This window comes from Felis catus, chromosome E1, assembly GCF_018350175.1.
Source record: "Felis catus isolate Fca126 chromosome E1, F.catus_Fca126_mat1.0, whole genome shotgun sequence".
NCBI classification, from domain to species: Eukaryota; Metazoa; Chordata; class Mammalia; order Carnivora; family Felidae; genus Felis; species Felis catus.
The window spans coordinates 37,706,893-37,722,811 of NC_058381.1; the positions used below are offsets into that span (position 1 = coordinate 37,706,893).

Sequence of the window (15,919 nt, forward strand, 5' to 3'; positions counted from 1 at the left end):
GATAGTACTGTGTCTTTGGGAATAAATAATTAGATACATAAATTACCTTTATCTCTGAAACATCATGTTGAATTTAGCGTTATTATAACCCATCCCCAAAAGCTTTCTGTTTGCCATAGTTTAATTCACTAAAGAATATTTTTAAAATGCAAGAGAGAGAAAGGGTAAATTCAAAGAGGCCTTTGAACCCAATACCATTTTAAAACCACTTGAGTTTAAATATATTCAAGAGAGAAATCCATGTGTGATTTTTTTTTTTTTTTTTTTTTTTTTTTTTAATAGCGTGTGGGAGGAGACGACCAACCATGTGGGTGGAGGAGGGCTACAGTGCTTCAGAATATAAGCCCTAGGATTGAAGGGGTAGGAGCAAGGAGAAGACAGAGCAGCTGGTCATGAATCAGAGTGCTTGGGGCTGCCCTGGACAGCGCCCCCGTCAGACAACAGAGGGAGAGTTGCTCCGGAGAGACTCCTGGAGAACCTTCCTTTGAGGTTCTGTGGGCTCAGCTTTTCCTTAGAGCAGGTGTTCATGGCAGGCCAGCTTTGTTGGTTCTGTGCCATGAGAGAGTGCTCTAAGCCTGGCCTCAGTTTCATCATATATGAAATGGGGATAATAGTGGTATCTGCCTCAAAGTATAGTTTTAATGACTAAATGAGTTAAATTTTTTTTTTAACGTTTATTTTTGACAGTGTGTGCCAGAGGGGGAGGGGCAGAGAGACAGGGGGACAGGGGATCGAGAGCAGAGAGCCTGACACAGGGTAGGAACCCCTGAGCTAAAGTGGATGCCTAACTGACTGAGCTGCCCAGGTGCCCGAGTTAGAAGTTTAAAAAAATTTTTTTAACGTTTATTTATTTTGAGAGAGAGAGAGATAGAGAACAAGTGGGGGAGGGGCAGAGAGGGAAGGAGACAGAGAATCCCAAGCAGGCTGTGTGCCGTCAGCACAGAGCCCGATGACGTGGGGCTCAAACTCACAGACCATGAGATCATGACCTGAACCGAAGTCATGAGTCTGACACTTAACCGACTGAGCCCCCCGGGCACCTCTGAGTTAAGTGCTTTTTTTAAATTAATTTTTTAAAGTTATTTATTTACTTATTTTGAGAGAGCCTGAACAGGGGAGGGGCAGAGAGAGAGGGAGAGAGAGAATCCCAAATAGGCTCCGTGCCATCAGTGCAAAGTTGGACGTTGGGCTCAAACTCACGAGCCAGGAGATCAGGACCTGAGCTGAAGTCGGGTGCTCAACCGACTCAGCCACCCAGGCGCCCCATGTGGTAACAGCAGAATACGTATTCGGACTTTTTTCTTTTTCAGAAAGTCCATTATCAATGACCACGAAAAGGCTTTGGGAGATAGTCCACAAGCTTTTAATTTTTTCTTCTCATGCCTTCAAACAAAATTTTAAAACTGTTTGAAATTGAACTCCAAAAACAGTAGATGTGTTATTTTCCAACAAGTTGTGTCTACAGAATTTCTTTTGATGGGATGGTGACTGAGAAAAGAATTCTTTCAAAGCCTTTGCACCTGAGCTGCTTTCTGAGAGCAGTTTGCTTATTGGCCTCCAGTAGCCCCTTGTGTATTGGAACCAGAATATTCTTTGCTCCCTTGAGCCATTGTCCGTGTTCCTGCCATTCTGGAGGTCTCCGTTCTGTGGCATTGACTCTCGAGGGGGGTTGGAACTCCCCAGCACCAAACCTGCTGATGCTGATGAAACCAGGGTGTGGGACTCCCTTTGGGCCTGGCTGGCATCAGTCAGCAGGCACTCTGGCATGGAGCAGTACTGACTCCAGCCTGCCCAAGCTACTGTAGTTGCTTCTCTTTTAAAAGCATCCTCTTTTTTTTTCTGTTCCTGCACCCGGGCTAAAATTTCAGGAGCAAGAAGGGTGGGAGGAGGTGAGGGGGGCAGTGTGTGTGGGAAATAAGAGGTGGTTAAACCTGCTTGTCCTGATTTGAAGCAAATGGTAGGAGTGATAGGCTTATAAACTCTGATCCCAGCCGTTGCTTTCTACTTACCAGCCTCTTAGCTGGAATCGGCTGGGGACCCTTCCGAGCAGCCCCAGTTTTCCCGTGCAGGATGCTGCTAGATGTGCTACGCAAGTACATCCTGTTCCTAGGAGGGATGCTTTGATTCTTGCCCTTCACTGAGCCTCGGGCCTGGGATTGGCCACTTGGCTCCAAGTCAAGTCTGTGGCTTGGCACTTTGCATTGGGCTGTTCTGAAGAGCAAGACTGTCAGCTGTCACGAGTGATGCTCGGGGGGCCCTTGGTGGGGGCGAGTAGAGTCCCTTGAGTGAAACACAGCAGTAATACTTCTGACAATGGAAATCAGCAGGTCTTTGTGGAAGGGAGCTTTTGCACAGAACGCACATATGAACTGTAAAGAAGCCCCATTTCCCTTCCCTGGATTCCCTTCACGAGGGCAGTGGTAGTTAGCTGCATTGTTCCCTCTGAATATGTCTCTTGGTTTTCGTTCCCAAAGGACTGCCTCCAACTCCAGTCCAGCTGCTCTATCCGGTGTCTCGATTCAGCAACGTCAAATCCCTCCAGCACCTTTGCAGATTCCGAATCCGACAGCTCGTCCGGATAGATCACATCCCGGATCTCCCACTGCCTAAGTAAAGTGGGGTCTCTAGGGGTGGGGCGGGAATGGAATGGAGGGTTGGTTGTAAATGTTAGTGAGGCCCGCCAGCTGATCGTGCCGTCAGTGTTCACAGGCGTCGCCCTTTCACTTCTCACGTGTCTTAGCACCCAACTCTGGAAATGTCAGCCGGCAGCCAGAAGGGAGGAAGGTGTGTGCGTGTGTGTCAGCCTCCCTTCTGCAGTCGCTATGCAGAGTGAAGTGGAGGTGGTAAGAGGGAGGGAGACAGAACTGTAATAAGTGAGAAAGTGGGAATTTTCTTAGGTCGACAGTTTTTTGTGTAGTCTCGGCCATCCAGGGGTTGAAGAAGAAGGAAGGATTGAACAAAAACGGCCTTTTGTTTATGATCTTTGTATGTAACACTTTACGTGTATCCCTCTTGTGTTCACAGACCTCTGATCTCTTATATCCGAAAGTTCTACTACTATGATCCTCAGGAAGAGGTGTACCTGTCTCTAAAGGAAGCGCAGCTCATTTCCAAACAGAAGCAAGAGGCTGAACCCTCCACGTAGCGAGGGGCCCCCTGCTAGTCGCCACCAAGGGTATGAGCTCTCTGTCTCGCTGCCCAGCTAAGTGTTTCTGGACAGTTATCATCGTCGGCCTCGCCCCCCTCCCCCACACCCCACGCGTATACTCTCGATCCAGGCATCTGCCCATACAGTTACCATATCTGGTCATGGGGTCCGGGGGGCACATACGCCAAATGGGAGAAGAACAGATAGACATGAGAGGCCTCAAGAGTATTTGCCAAGCAGCATGCAAGCTAATCACTGAATATAAATAAGGAGGAGGGCACACAAGTGTAAGTGTGCGGTCTTCTCTCATAATTTGACCACTCTTCTTGCTGTTGCACAAATGACGTGTAAAACAGGACACCAAAGGGGAGGAAACTTCATCAAAGGGGAGGCAGACATCCTTTATTTTTTTTTTATTTTTTATTTTTTTTTTTAATTTTTTTTTTTTTTAACGTTTTTTATTTTTTATTTTTTTGGGATAGAGAGAGACAGAGCATGAACGGGGGAGGGGCAGAGAGAGAGAGAGACACAGAATCGGAAACAGGCTCCAGGCTCTGAGCCATCAGCCCAGAGCCTGACGCGGGGCTCGAACTCCCAGACCGTGAGATCGTGACCTGGCTGAAGTCAGACGCTTAACCGACTGCGCCACCCAGGCGCCCCAAGGCAGACATGCCTTTAATTGCAACAGGCGTGTGCTTCGGTGGGAACTCCCGAGTCCCATGGCTTGGCATGTGAGGGTGAGAGCAAAAAAGCTCACTCTTCTACTTGGATTTCCATCCGGACCACTGAAAAGTAAATTATTGAAAAGAGTAAGTGAATTAGCTAAGGAATTCATTTATCTAAGTGGCTGTTCTCCCGTCACTACATTAACTGACTTCTAGTCATTTATTCTCCCCATAAAATACCTTGGAATACTGGTTTGTGCAGATGAATGGTAATTAGTCTCTTAAATTGCAGTTACATGAGCATTGAAAGGTAAGGATGAGTAGGGAACAAAATTGCCAGAGAGTTGTGATTTTTGGTGGTGTGGATTGCCTGCAGGATCTCACGTTCCGGTGATCTGCAGGGTGCAGTGATCCCCCGTCTTTCCCCTTTGCGTAGAGTGTCCTCTTGAAGCACCCACTACGTCTGCTTCCCTCTAACCTTCTCTGTTCCCAGTGCCCCCTCCCACACCGAGCAAACTAGGGGAAAAACCGGCAGAGTGACAGCCTTAGAACCAAGGGAGCCATCATCTCCCCGTGCTCTCTGCTGTCTTTATAACCGGAGAGCGTGACGGCTGGCGTTTATGTCCCACGGGTTTTCCTGGGCCATGACCAAGGTGATCCCAGCTGTGTGTCTCCCCTTAGCTCTGGACATCCCTGAGCCTGTGCTCTTGGTGGAAAACATGTGAGCTGGCCTAGTAAAGATTAACAAGAGGAGAAGGAATGAAAGGAGAGTGATCAAGAAATGGTGACCCTGGGAGGCTGCGTAGCTTTAACTTAAAGCATCCTGGGCTGGGTGTGCAGTCTCTTGTCGTATCTTCAGTTGTAGGCAAGTTGTATGCCCTCGGAAGCGACTCCTACAACATCGAAATGCTCCGATGTCTGGGAGGATTTCTCTGCTTGGTGGCTTTGCAGTTGAGATTAGGAAGGGAAGGCAGGAGGGAACGGCGGCACCTGCACGGTGGCACCCTGGTGGAGTAATTAGGACCCTTTAGTCAGAGCACTGCTTCTGTAGGCGCCGTGCCTTGGGAGGAACCCTCACAGCACGTTCAGGGGTGGGCTCGGGGTGGCCGAGGGCTCCAAACTTCATCATATGGGGAATACATGATTAACACGGAGCAGAGAAGTTTTGAGGTGAGAGGGGCTTGATGGCTGAAAGAAATACAAAGGAAGAGTGGTTGAACTTAGTCTGTGTGGCTCCAGGGACCACAGTGGATGGAAGTTATAAGGAGCTAGACTCTAGTCCAACTTTAGAAGAACTGGGTTTTTTTTATGTTTATTTTTGAGAAAAGACAGGAGAGACAGAGTGCAAGCAGGGGAGAGGCGGAGAGCGGGGAGAGACAGAGTCCGAAGCAGGCTCCAGGCTCCGAGCTGTCAGCTCAGAGCCCGATGTGGGGCTCGAACTCACAAACTGTGAGATCATGACCTGAGCCAAAGTCGGATGGTTAACTGACTGAGCCACCCAGGTGCCCCTAGAAGAACCGTTTTAACAGAGAGGTCCAAAAGTGGAATGGTTTTCCAGAGGCGTTAGTGAGTTCCCCCATTTGTTTATGCACTTAGCAGATATCTGTCTACTTGCTGAGTACCCAAAGTAGGTTGGGAAAAGTGCTGTGCGGGATAGTCCCTGGCCCTGACCTCGCTGAGCTGCAATTCTCATAGGGAGAGACCGACAGACAGCAAACATGTAAATAAGTGAATAGGCTGATTTCAGTTGACTGTACTGTTACGAGGAATAAAACTTGGTGAAGTTTAGTGATTAGGGAGGGGTGGGAGAGTGGTACTTAGGTTTGGATGATCAGGGAAGGCCCCTGTGAGGAGGTATCCTTTCAGCTGAGATCTGAATATCAAGGAGTCAGAAGAGGATCTGGGAGCAGAGCATTCTGGGCAAGCGGTCCAATAAGCATAAAGGCCCTGAGATGGGAAGGGGCTTGATCTGATAAGGTACAGGCCAGGGGTAGCCATTTGTCGTGAGTATGGGGGACGGTCATGTATTGGCAAAGGATTGAACTGAGCTCCCAGGGTCTCTTCGCTCTGTGTGACACCGGGACTGTTGCCTGTGGCAGAGAGTAAGCATCATGCCGTACTCCCTCCAGATTCAGACCTCAGGGCCCCTTGAAAAAAGGGAAGTACCACTCCTGAAGGGGGACGGCCCTATTTTGTGAAATTCGGCCCTTATGACTTCTTGTTGGTCAGCCTGCTTTTAATTTGGGAGTTCTGAATGGGCCACTTGGTCTGTGCGTACTGTCACCTGGGGAGTTTCGTGTCAGGGTGCTTGGAGTCAGCAGACAGAAGAACAGTTGGGACAGTGCCCTCATTAAGTCAGGAGGTAGAAGCCGCGTTGGCATTTGTGATTATATATCACTCCTCTTCGGTAGCCAGAAGCTGCAACGACCTATAGCGTTTTCTAGCCGGGCTCACCAGGGGTTACTCCAGGGGCTCAGTTTTTCTTTCTTTTACTTTCTAGTCCCTGTAGCAGACAAGCCTCAGGAAAGGAGGGGGATGGAATATGTTTATTAGTTATTTTAGGACCTTTTTTTAGCGTCCAAGTCCTAGGCCGCTCAGGTCCCTGCAGCAAAGGCCGTTGCCACATCCTGAGCCGGCAGCCGTGTTGGTGGGAGCCGTTGGCTTTTCAGGTCTCCGTTCTCTGTTTGAGCTGTACTTTTCCCCAGCCGAGGCTGGGCTGCTCTCCATCTTGGTTCCACTCCAGTGGGCCGCTCTGATTTTTTCCTTTTTTCATCTAGGCATTTGGTTGCCAAGCTCCAGTTTTGAAGAACCAAATGAAGCTACCGTGGAGGGGAGTGAGGAAGAACGAGGGAACGGGAAGGGCGGAGACCCTCTGTGCAAGGACTTTGGCTCCCCTCGCCGCTCTGGGGCTTGGAAGAAGCACACAACCACACTCTTTGAGCGGGGGCTCCGCCTCTTCGTGTCCAGCCCCTGTGCTATCCTGGAACTGGACGAGCTCCTTGGAAAACTGGAAGAAGTCTCAACACTGTTCCTTTTTTAGAAGTTTTGTTTTGGGTATTTGCATTTCTCCGTATGGAAAACTTCCTTTAAAGGCAGCTGGGGTTTGTGCCCCATTGGGCTGGAAGTGGCACCAAGGGCGAGACAGGTCCATGGGAGGGGAGAGGAGGAGGGATTGCCAGTGACGGTCATTCAGCTGGTGCCAAAGGCAGAGTGCGCGCGTTCACCATTGACCTTGAAGAAGGAGAGAGGAGGAGTCAGAAGTGTAAATCAAGTGGGGAGTTTCTGAGAGATGAGAATCTGCCTCTCTTTAAGCATGGGTAGCCTCAGTAGCAGCAGGAAAGAAAGGAGGGTGGGTGGTCTCGAACAGAAGACTGCTGAACAAAAACCGGCAAAGGGCCCGCCCCTGCTGGGGAAAGTAGTGGCTCCTCACATCCTTTCCTTCTAAGGGTTTAAACGTGATTTCAGCATCACCTCTCATAGAAGCTGTGCTAGTTTTGTCTTACGGAATTCCTAAGTTCTGTGACCTCAAGCCAGTCCCATTCTTCCTCCACCCGCCACCCTCCACCCCTCCCCTCGAGATGACTGTACATTTCACTCCGATCATGGCAACATCGTTCCTATTGCCTCTGCCAGCTGTCAAGGCAATGGATTTTCTCATCACCTGAGCAGTTGAGAGCCCTCATCATGAGCTGCTGAAGTTAATGGAGCATGCTTCCAGATTCTTAATGGCAGGCTGTACCCGTGACTTAGGAGTCAGTGGTACTTCCCTCCATATGTCTGTCAGCTAGTGAGAGGGAACATGGAGGACGGTGAGAAACGAAGCTGTTGTACTTGTGCTCTTCCGAGAAGAAGCTCTCCAGTGTCTCAGCCTTAATGGAACGTCAGTGGATCAGAGAGGAGGAGAGCATTACATCTCCTGTTTTTAGGTTTATCGCTGTTGTCCCACTTCCGTGACGGGAGGTAGCAAGAGCTTTTTTATTTTCCTGTGTCTTTTCTAGCAACCCAAGCATTTTCGTGAGTCAGATCCTGTTGGCCCCCCTTCGTGGGGCAGTGTGTCAGATGCTGATTTGGGAGTTGCCCACCTTCCAGGTAGAAGTGGAGGAGGAGGGAGAAAGACTCCAGCGCTTTTCAGTGGTCTTTGATTTTTTTTCTGAAGCGGGCCATTGTCAAATCATACGATATTATGAGTTTGCTTTTCTATAGAGTTACTCTGGGGAGAGGTTTGCTATTAAGATGTGAAAATCAAGCTGTTTTGGTCTTTATTGTTCTTTTGTAGTAATATTCCATTGGACTGCCTATTTTGGTTCCCCTGTGCTTATATCTGCCTCATCTCATGAGATAAAATAATATGGTCAGGTTTGTGGTTTCCTGATGGTTTGGGGGTGAGGCCCCAGTGTCTCAGTAATTTATAGGACTGTCTCATCTAGAAGTGTTGGCCTTCTGCCTTATGTCCTGCATGGAATGGCCAGTCTTCCTCCTTGTAGTGGAATTGGGAGGAGACTTGCAGTGTTACCTGTGTGTAAGCATAAGTAAAGAGGGGGCCCACAAAATGAGCTTGTAGTGTAAACACAGCCCACCTTTGTTTTGTTGTGAGATACTTCTTCTCTCCTTGAATTCTGTGTGGTACTGCCCGCCAATTAAGATAGTGATCCCAGAAATTGGCTTAGTCTGTGAGTCTTGCCTCTTGGGGGTGCAGATTAACTTGCCATCTTGCAGAAAGTGCCACCCAACAGTAGACCATATATCTGGAATCCAGTGGGATCCTTGAGTGGCTGATGTGCAGCTCATTGGGATTCTTTTTTATATATATATATATATATATATATATATATACCATTTCACCCACCCATCGTTTACAGTTCTTTTTCTTAGTGTGTTTGCCTGGCTCTGGGCTAGATACTGTGGAAAACACAAGAGGGGAAAGACATGATGTCTGGCCTAAGGGATCTTTTAGGTGACTGCCGTCCATGAAACAACTGGAGAATGTGGCAGAAGAGTCAAGGGCTGTCTTTAAAGAAATTCAGATGGTTAAGATCAGGGTAGACGAGGTGGTCTAGGAGAGCTCTTTGGTGGCGGGGCGTTGGGTCCTGGGCGAGGGTAGGACAGTGAGACAGGAAGCACACGAATGGAAGGCTGGAAGCGGAAATCTGCAGGCTGTGTGCTGAGTAGCGTGTGCAGCCCCAATCCAGAGCAGCGGCGTCAGTCCCTCCTTTCTCAGTTTAGATGGAAACTTCCTAGCATCAGGCAGATCTGAGTACTGAGGGCTTGTGATGGTGAAGTGGAACCCAAAGCCAGAAGTCAGCTGGCTCCTGCCCACGACCAGGGGCCTCACTGCCCTCAGCACAGTCTGGGTGCTACCCTTTGTGGGACCAGGGGTTTCCGCTGGAGCATTCAGACAGGTCTAGAAGCAAACCTTAGCTGAAGAGGCATGACCCAACCTCACCACCGTCCTTTCTCCTCCTGGGAAAGGGTAACATAGACCTGTGTCCGTGATCTGTTGGTGCAGTAGTCATGGCCCAGGCTGTAGCCTCGTCCTTCCTCAGGGTGGGCTGCGAGACAGAGTTGCACAGAGGGGAGACAGACTCTGTCCGGAGATGAGGGGGAAGAAGAGGCGGGAGTGGGGCAGCCGGCTGAGGGACCGGCCTGGTGAGAGAGCAGAGAGAGAGCAGGAGCGGCCGGCCTGTTGCCAGCACTTCCGCTCAGCTCTCCGAGCTGGGCCCACTCTTCCTTTGCCAGTTCTGTGTCGTGCTCGTTGAGAGGCGGTCCACAGACGGAACTCATTCCTCTGATTGTTGTATTTTAAAGTCACAAACTGGAAAAGGTTCTCACCTCTAGGGACCCACCATTGATTTCTAAGTTGTGGATGGGTCCTTGCTCGTGTGACCCTTACTTGTTAGTGGTCAACCTACTGCAACCTTCCTCAGGACAGGTGTGAACCACCGTAAGCTAGTGACAGCTACTGCTACAATTTGCTGTTACTTGAAATTCGCGTGCTGTGGCAGGAACACAGAGTGAGGAGGGTGGGGCTTTGCTGTGAGGACTAGGCAAGTGGGGGACGACTGGGAGTTTGGGACCATTGACGGTGGCCTTCGCCTGTTGGCCAGCTGGTGCCTAGATCTAGTGAATGTGAGCCACGGGCGGCGGCGTGCAGGCCCCTGAGAGGAGAGGCTGGGCGGGAGCTCGCCACCAGGTTTCCTCTCCCCTTGTCATTCCTTTCCCTGGGGCTCATGGTGGCCCTCGCCAAGGATGGGAGTGGTGTGGGGACGGCTACAAACACACGGTGCCCATCCAGGAAGATCGGGGGAGCAGGGATGGTGCTTGGTGTTGGCAGATCCGAACGTGAGAGCCTAGAGGAGAGCTGGATGCCTTGGGGTGCCCTCAGCCGAGGCCCTCAGGGGAGCCAGGCTGCTCGAAGCCCTCGGGTCCCAGCAGGAAATGGGGATGGGACTTTTCCCTCCAGTTACATCCTTCTGCACTGCTGCCTCCTCGGCCTCAGGCCCTGAAGTTGGAGGACTAGGTGTTGGGATAAAGCTCCATGGCTGCAGGAAGGAGGTCTGAAAGTCAGCGTGCGTCTGCGTGTGTGTGTGTGTGTGTGTGTGTGTGTGTGTGTGTGTGTGTGTGTCTGTCTTCATTTGCGGAGGTCTTGCCACCAGTTGGGGTGTTGAGAGCATCTCCATCGTGGGGAGACCTGCCATTTGTTTTCCACTTTTAAGAGAATGACACGCCCCCTGTCCCTAAGGGAGGAGCTTCTGAGTTAGACATTTTCCCTATGGGAATCCTCTTGGTTTGGTTTGTGGGAAAGGGGGGAATGGATAAATGATTTTTATCTCTAATTGTCAACACAGCTGTTCTTACACTGAATTTGTGCTATTGCATACATGTAGCCATCTTTCTTTTCACTGCAGCAGTGTTTATCAGTAGTTCAAAATGATTTATTTGCTCCTGGGGAGTAAAATCTTTTTTATTAAAAAAAAAAAGAAAAAAAAAAGAAAGAAAGCAAAGCGTGGCTCCCTCCCCCTGTGATAGCTGTAGGATTAGTGGGCCTCAAAGAAACTCAAGAAGGCAAAGTCGAGTCTGCCAGTCCCCGTGACCTATCCCGTTTTGCCATCGGAGCCCTCGTGCTCAGCACAAAAGGACAGGAGGCCTTGAGAAGATGGAGAGCAAAGCATTGGGAGGAGTGAGGTGGGGTTTGGGCCGTAGAGACGGAGGCACTGGGGACTCAGGTGCTTCAGTTCGAAGAACAGAGTAAAGTGTATTTAAAATACCGACTGTCTAATCTGCCAGGGAAAGACCGTTCTTTACACACAGATTCCATACTGTCTTTGTCCTTTCCATCGCTTCTTGACCTTCCTGGGAGGTGCCGGCCCAGTTGCTCCCTGCTTCCCGTCCGTCCTGTCCTCTGTACCCCTTCTCTCCTCCCTTCCACCCCCATCTACCTCTGGGAAGCCAGTCCTGCATGCTGAGTCCGTGACTTGCCTTCATGCTCATTTCATCTCAGTTAGAGGTACCCGGAGCTGCTCCCTCCCCGCTCCCTCCCAAGTGCCAAGAGGCATGAAGGGGCAGGTAAAAAGCAGCCAGCCATGGGAGACGCGAATGTCTGGTTGCAGCTGGACTGCAGCCTTGGCTCCTGGAGAGAGAGTGTGAAGAAAACTTAGGACACTCTTGTTCGGAACCCAGGATAATCACACACCGCCCGCCCAGCTCGGGTGGGGCAGGAAGGCTGGTCTGGCTACTCCATCCCTGGTGCTCCCTTGAACGGGGACCTGCCCCTCGCCGTTCGGCCCAGAACCTTTTTCAAGGGACAACATAATCCAGGCACCGCTCTGTGGGCAGGCCGGTCGTCGGAGCGCCCACACTGGTGCTGCCCGTGGCACAGCCACTGCTGTACATTTTTTGGTTGTTTTTAAGAAACTCAATGAAGAGGGGTGTCATTCTGGGCTCAGGGTGGTTGCCAGTTCTTTCCCAGAAGGGGAGCCGCACCCCCTGCAACCGCCTCTGTCCTGTTTGCCACCCTGCCCTCCTCCAAGCCAAAGTGTGGCCTGGCTTTTGTCTTCCCCTTTAGTTTTCCTCCTCTCTCCCCCCCCTCCCCTTTTTGTGCTTAATTTATTAAAATAGTTGCTGTATAATTTATTTTCATAAACGATAAAAAATTACTAAATGGTTAAAATAGACTTGCAGGCCAATCTTAAACGGGGCGGGAGGGTCTGTGGGGCGGGTGGGGTGGGGAAAGGGAAAGATGTTTTGATATAAACAAATGCACTTTGGGTGTGTTTTGGTATTTTTCTGGGGATAGATGGGTGGGTGTTGGGATGTCCCTGTAGATCAGTTCCAGAATGGGGTGTCTGTATATACTGTATTAATAGGCATGTTTGACTCTCATAAAGGGATGTTAGTAGCTCTGCTGCAGGTCCTGTTTGGAAACCCCACGTACAACTCCCAGTTTTTGTAAGTGTCAGTGCGGGGGACATTTGACTCTTGTGTTTGTATCTCCTTTTTATGATTGCTGTACTGACCCATGTCTTTCGGGGGAGGGGTGAAAAGAGATTTGAAATAAAAATGTTTAGAAATTACTTCATGTTATTTGGGTTCGTGTTTGTCAATCTTTCTGCCCTCTCCTACGGCTCCTCACTGCCACCAGCCCCGCAGGCTCACGCGACCCACCCCTGGTGATCATCGGGGCTTCTCCTCGATGTCAGCCAAGCCGCACACATCCGGAACTGGTCTGGTCAGAATTCGAGACGTTGGAAAGTTCCCCCAGACCAGTGGCCATTGCTCAACGCTGCTTTCGCCTTCCCCGGCAAGTGCAGGAGAATTCCAGAGCCTTTTCTGGGGCCAAGCGCCCATGGCCTTCCGGTTGGTGAGCAGTGGTGCGGGACTGTCGCGAGGGAGGATGCATGTTTCCCCTAGCGGTCTTCCCCGCTGTCTTCCCCCCCAGGCTGGCAGTCAAGGTTTCTCGAGAGTTTAACCTGCATCCCTCGCGCCTCTCCAGCCCAGTCTCTTCTGGAGCTGCGCCCTTTGGAGACAAAAGGGACAGAATGTTTCTCTGATGGACAACCAGGCGTACTTGGAGCCACTCGAAACTCTCCTCTTCACTTTCCCTCCTAATCCCTCTCCCAAGTCCCCCACTCAGAGGGCCACTGTGCCACCTTGGCACACCGAGGGGAACTTTCTGCAATTTCTCTGCATCTTCAGAGCAGGAAGCATGTGAGATGAAGCCCAGTTTGGAAGAGTTATGTTTTCATAGGACTGGTTAGAAGCGCCTCACGGGGGAGTCTGGGAATCCCCAGTCGCGCCAGTCACGGGTCGTGTGGGGAGGAAATGGCGTATCAGTTCTGACAGCTGTTCTCTGAAAACATGAATTCCCCATTAAAGTTTTCTGCCCTTTTGGAAGGAAAGGCGCTCCAAGCAATGGAATTGAACAACACTACAAGGGAAAAGGCTTAACTCAGAACCAGCAATTGAAATGCTCTAATGGCTGCCGTTGGGACACAGTTGTCCATCATAAGGAATCTTTGCTAACACCATCAGTCAAGAGTGTTAGTGTGCATTTCTTCAAAGGAGAGACGTAGGTTTTCCTCATTTCCGACCAGCATTGTTTGTTGTTTTTTTTTTTAATTTTTTTTTCAACGTTTTTTATTTATTTTTGGGACAGAGAGAGACAGAGCATGAGCGGGGGAGGGGCAGAGAGAGAGGGAGACACAGAATCAGAAACAGGCTCCAGGCTCTGAGCCATCAGCCCAGAGCCTGACGCGGGGCTCGAACTCCCGGACCGCGAGATCGTGACCTGGCTGAAGTCGGACGCTTAACCGACTGCGCCACCCAGGCGCCCCCCGACCAGCATTGTTGATATTAGTAATGACTTATTAGGAAAGATAGAGCCTCAGACTTGGGCGATACAGCCCGGGAAAGGCATTCTTTTGGTAATAGTAAGCCCCAAATAAAAAATGACCCCCTGCCATCCTCTTTACCCCCAAAACTTGACCCCACCTGCGTCACCCCGTGTTCCCTGGCCGTTCTCTCCAGCCACCACTTTCTGGCACGAAGGCTGTTCCATCTCCCCTGTGAGTGGTGCCTCGTTGGGCACCTGCCTGACTAGAATTCAAGTACAAGCACGCGGCAAGTGGTGACCGTGCGGGGGTTCCCCTCCTCGTTCTGTTTGTTGCGTGTCCCCTGACAGGGAGGAGGTGCGAAGAGTGAATTTTCTGTCTTGGTTCTCTCCAGCCTCTCGTGAGCATCTTGTGCATGATGATTCTTGCGCCACGTGGATTCTGGAGACCAACCCTTTTCATCTGCGCTCAGCCAAAGGCACAGGTGTTGACTCCAGCTCTGAAGAGGCGTTAGCTGAGTTACCGCTGGCCTTTAGTGGAGCCCCTTCTCGCGAGATTTTCAGAATGAATTTTGATCAATCTAGTCCTACGCACTGATCCCCATTTAAGCTGCCACTTCAGACTTCATCCTGCTCTAGCCGCCATTGTCATGCCCCAATTTATACGTCCCCCTTTTCTCACCTGGGCAAGTCCAGCGACTTCCCAGCTGGTCTTTCTGCTGTCTCCCCTCTCCAGTCCTTCTAAAAAGTCCTTCCATGGGCGCCTGGGTGGCTCAGTCGGTTGGGCATCTGACTTCAGCTCAGGTCATGATCTCACGGTTCGTGGGTTCGAGCGCCGCGTCGGGCTCTGTGCTTGGACAGCTCGGAGCCAGGAGCCTGCTTCGGATTCTCTGTCTCCCTCTCTTTCTGCCCCTTTCCCTACTCGCGATCTGTCTCTCCCTCTCTCAAAAATAAACAAACATTTAAAAAAAGTAAAAAAAAAAAAAAAAAAGAAAAGTCCTTCCAAAGAAGGTGCTCAAGTTCCTTTCTTAGTTTAAAATCATCGGTGGCTCATCCTAGAGAAGAAAATCTTAACTCCTCAACCTGACATCCCAGGTTGTTTTTCCTCCCCCGGCCACACAGGCTGCGCTCTGGTCATGACACGAGACTCGAAGTCCCCAGATGTTGGCATCCCTTCCCCTGCCACTCCAGCTTCTCTCATGCCGGAGGACCCTTGACCTGTCACCCTCTTCATTTGAAAACTCACCCTTCAAGGTTTTGCTCCAGGGTCACCTCTGGAATTTTCGCCAGCTGCTCGTGGCCAAGTCCTCCGTCCTCTGTTACTCGTTCATGTGTCTGCCTGCTTGCTCCTCTGTGACCTCTGGTCTGAGAGGGATGGAGCCTGTGTCCCGCTCAGCTTTCTCCCTGCTCCCGGGGCTGGCACAGTTGGGTAGATGTGCCAAGGTGGTGGTGGTGGTTGAGGAAAAGTGAGATCAGCCCCCTGCCCAGTCAGCCAGCCTTGAACCTGGATTTTCACTGTTCACACGGGAAAACTTGTTGGTAATGAAATAGGGATTCTTTGTTAACTGTCGGGCTTCTTCGGGATTTTCTCAAGAGATTGGAGTTTTGGTGGTTGAAGTAAGAGTGGGAACTATGTGACATGACTGTAACCCAGGATAGTCGAAAGCTGGGGTGTGGACCCCTTCCTCCTGGTGTCAGTGCTGGCAAAGCACCAGAGCTGTTGCTGCCCTTTGGTGGAAGATGTTTCCCATGTAGGGTCAGCAGGCTTTGTCCAGTGACCAGAAATTGCACTGAACCTCCACCCCCCCCGCCACTGAATTCTCTGCCAACAGAAAGCCTGCAATGAGGGGCGCTGGGGGGGGGGCTCAGTCGGTCAAGCTTATCTGACTCTTAGTTTCAGTTCAGGTCATGATATCGTGGTTCATGGTATCGGTATCGAGTCCTGAGTTGGGCTCTGCATTGGGATTTTCTCTCTCCCTACCTCTCTGCATCTCCCAGCTCTCTCTCTTTCTCTCTCTCTCAAAGTAAAAATTAGGGGCGCCTGGGTGGCTCATCGGTTGAGCATCTGACTTCCACTCAGGTCATGATCTCGTGCTTCATGAGTTTGAGCCCTGCATGGGGCTCTGTGCTGATGGCTCAGAGCCTGGAGCCTGTTTCAGATTCTGTGTCTCCCTCCCTCTCTGCCCCACCCCCACTCACACTCTGTCTCTCTCTCTCAGAAATAAAAATAAACATTAAAAAAATAATAAAGAGCTCAGCTCAGGCACCCTTCTTCACGTC

At 50.6% G+C, this 15,919-nt stretch overlaps 1 protein-coding gene across 3 annotated transcripts in view; it reads left to right on the plus strand.

Annotated features, from left to right (window-relative positions):
• The window catches only part of SOCS7 (suppressor of cytokine signaling 7), a 31,700-nt gene extending 20,899 nt beyond the window's left edge, over nt 1–10,801 (plus strand). For 2 of the 3 annotated variants that reach the window (XM_023244796.2, XM_023244798.2), the window contains 3 exons: nt 2,475–2,610; nt 3,025–3,175; nt 6,591–10,801. In XM_023244796.2, the coding sequence (XP_023100564.1) occupies nt 2,475–2,610; nt 3,025–3,145 (257 nt within the window). In that variant the 3' untranslated portion in view covers nt 3,146–3,175; nt 6,591–10,801. Of the gene's footprint in view, nt 1–2,474; nt 2,611–3,024; nt 3,176–6,590 lie in introns of those variants that run through there. The other variant, XM_023244799.2, reaches the window with a different exon arrangement.
• The last annotated feature ends 5,118 nt before the right edge of the window (nt 10,802–15,919 follow it).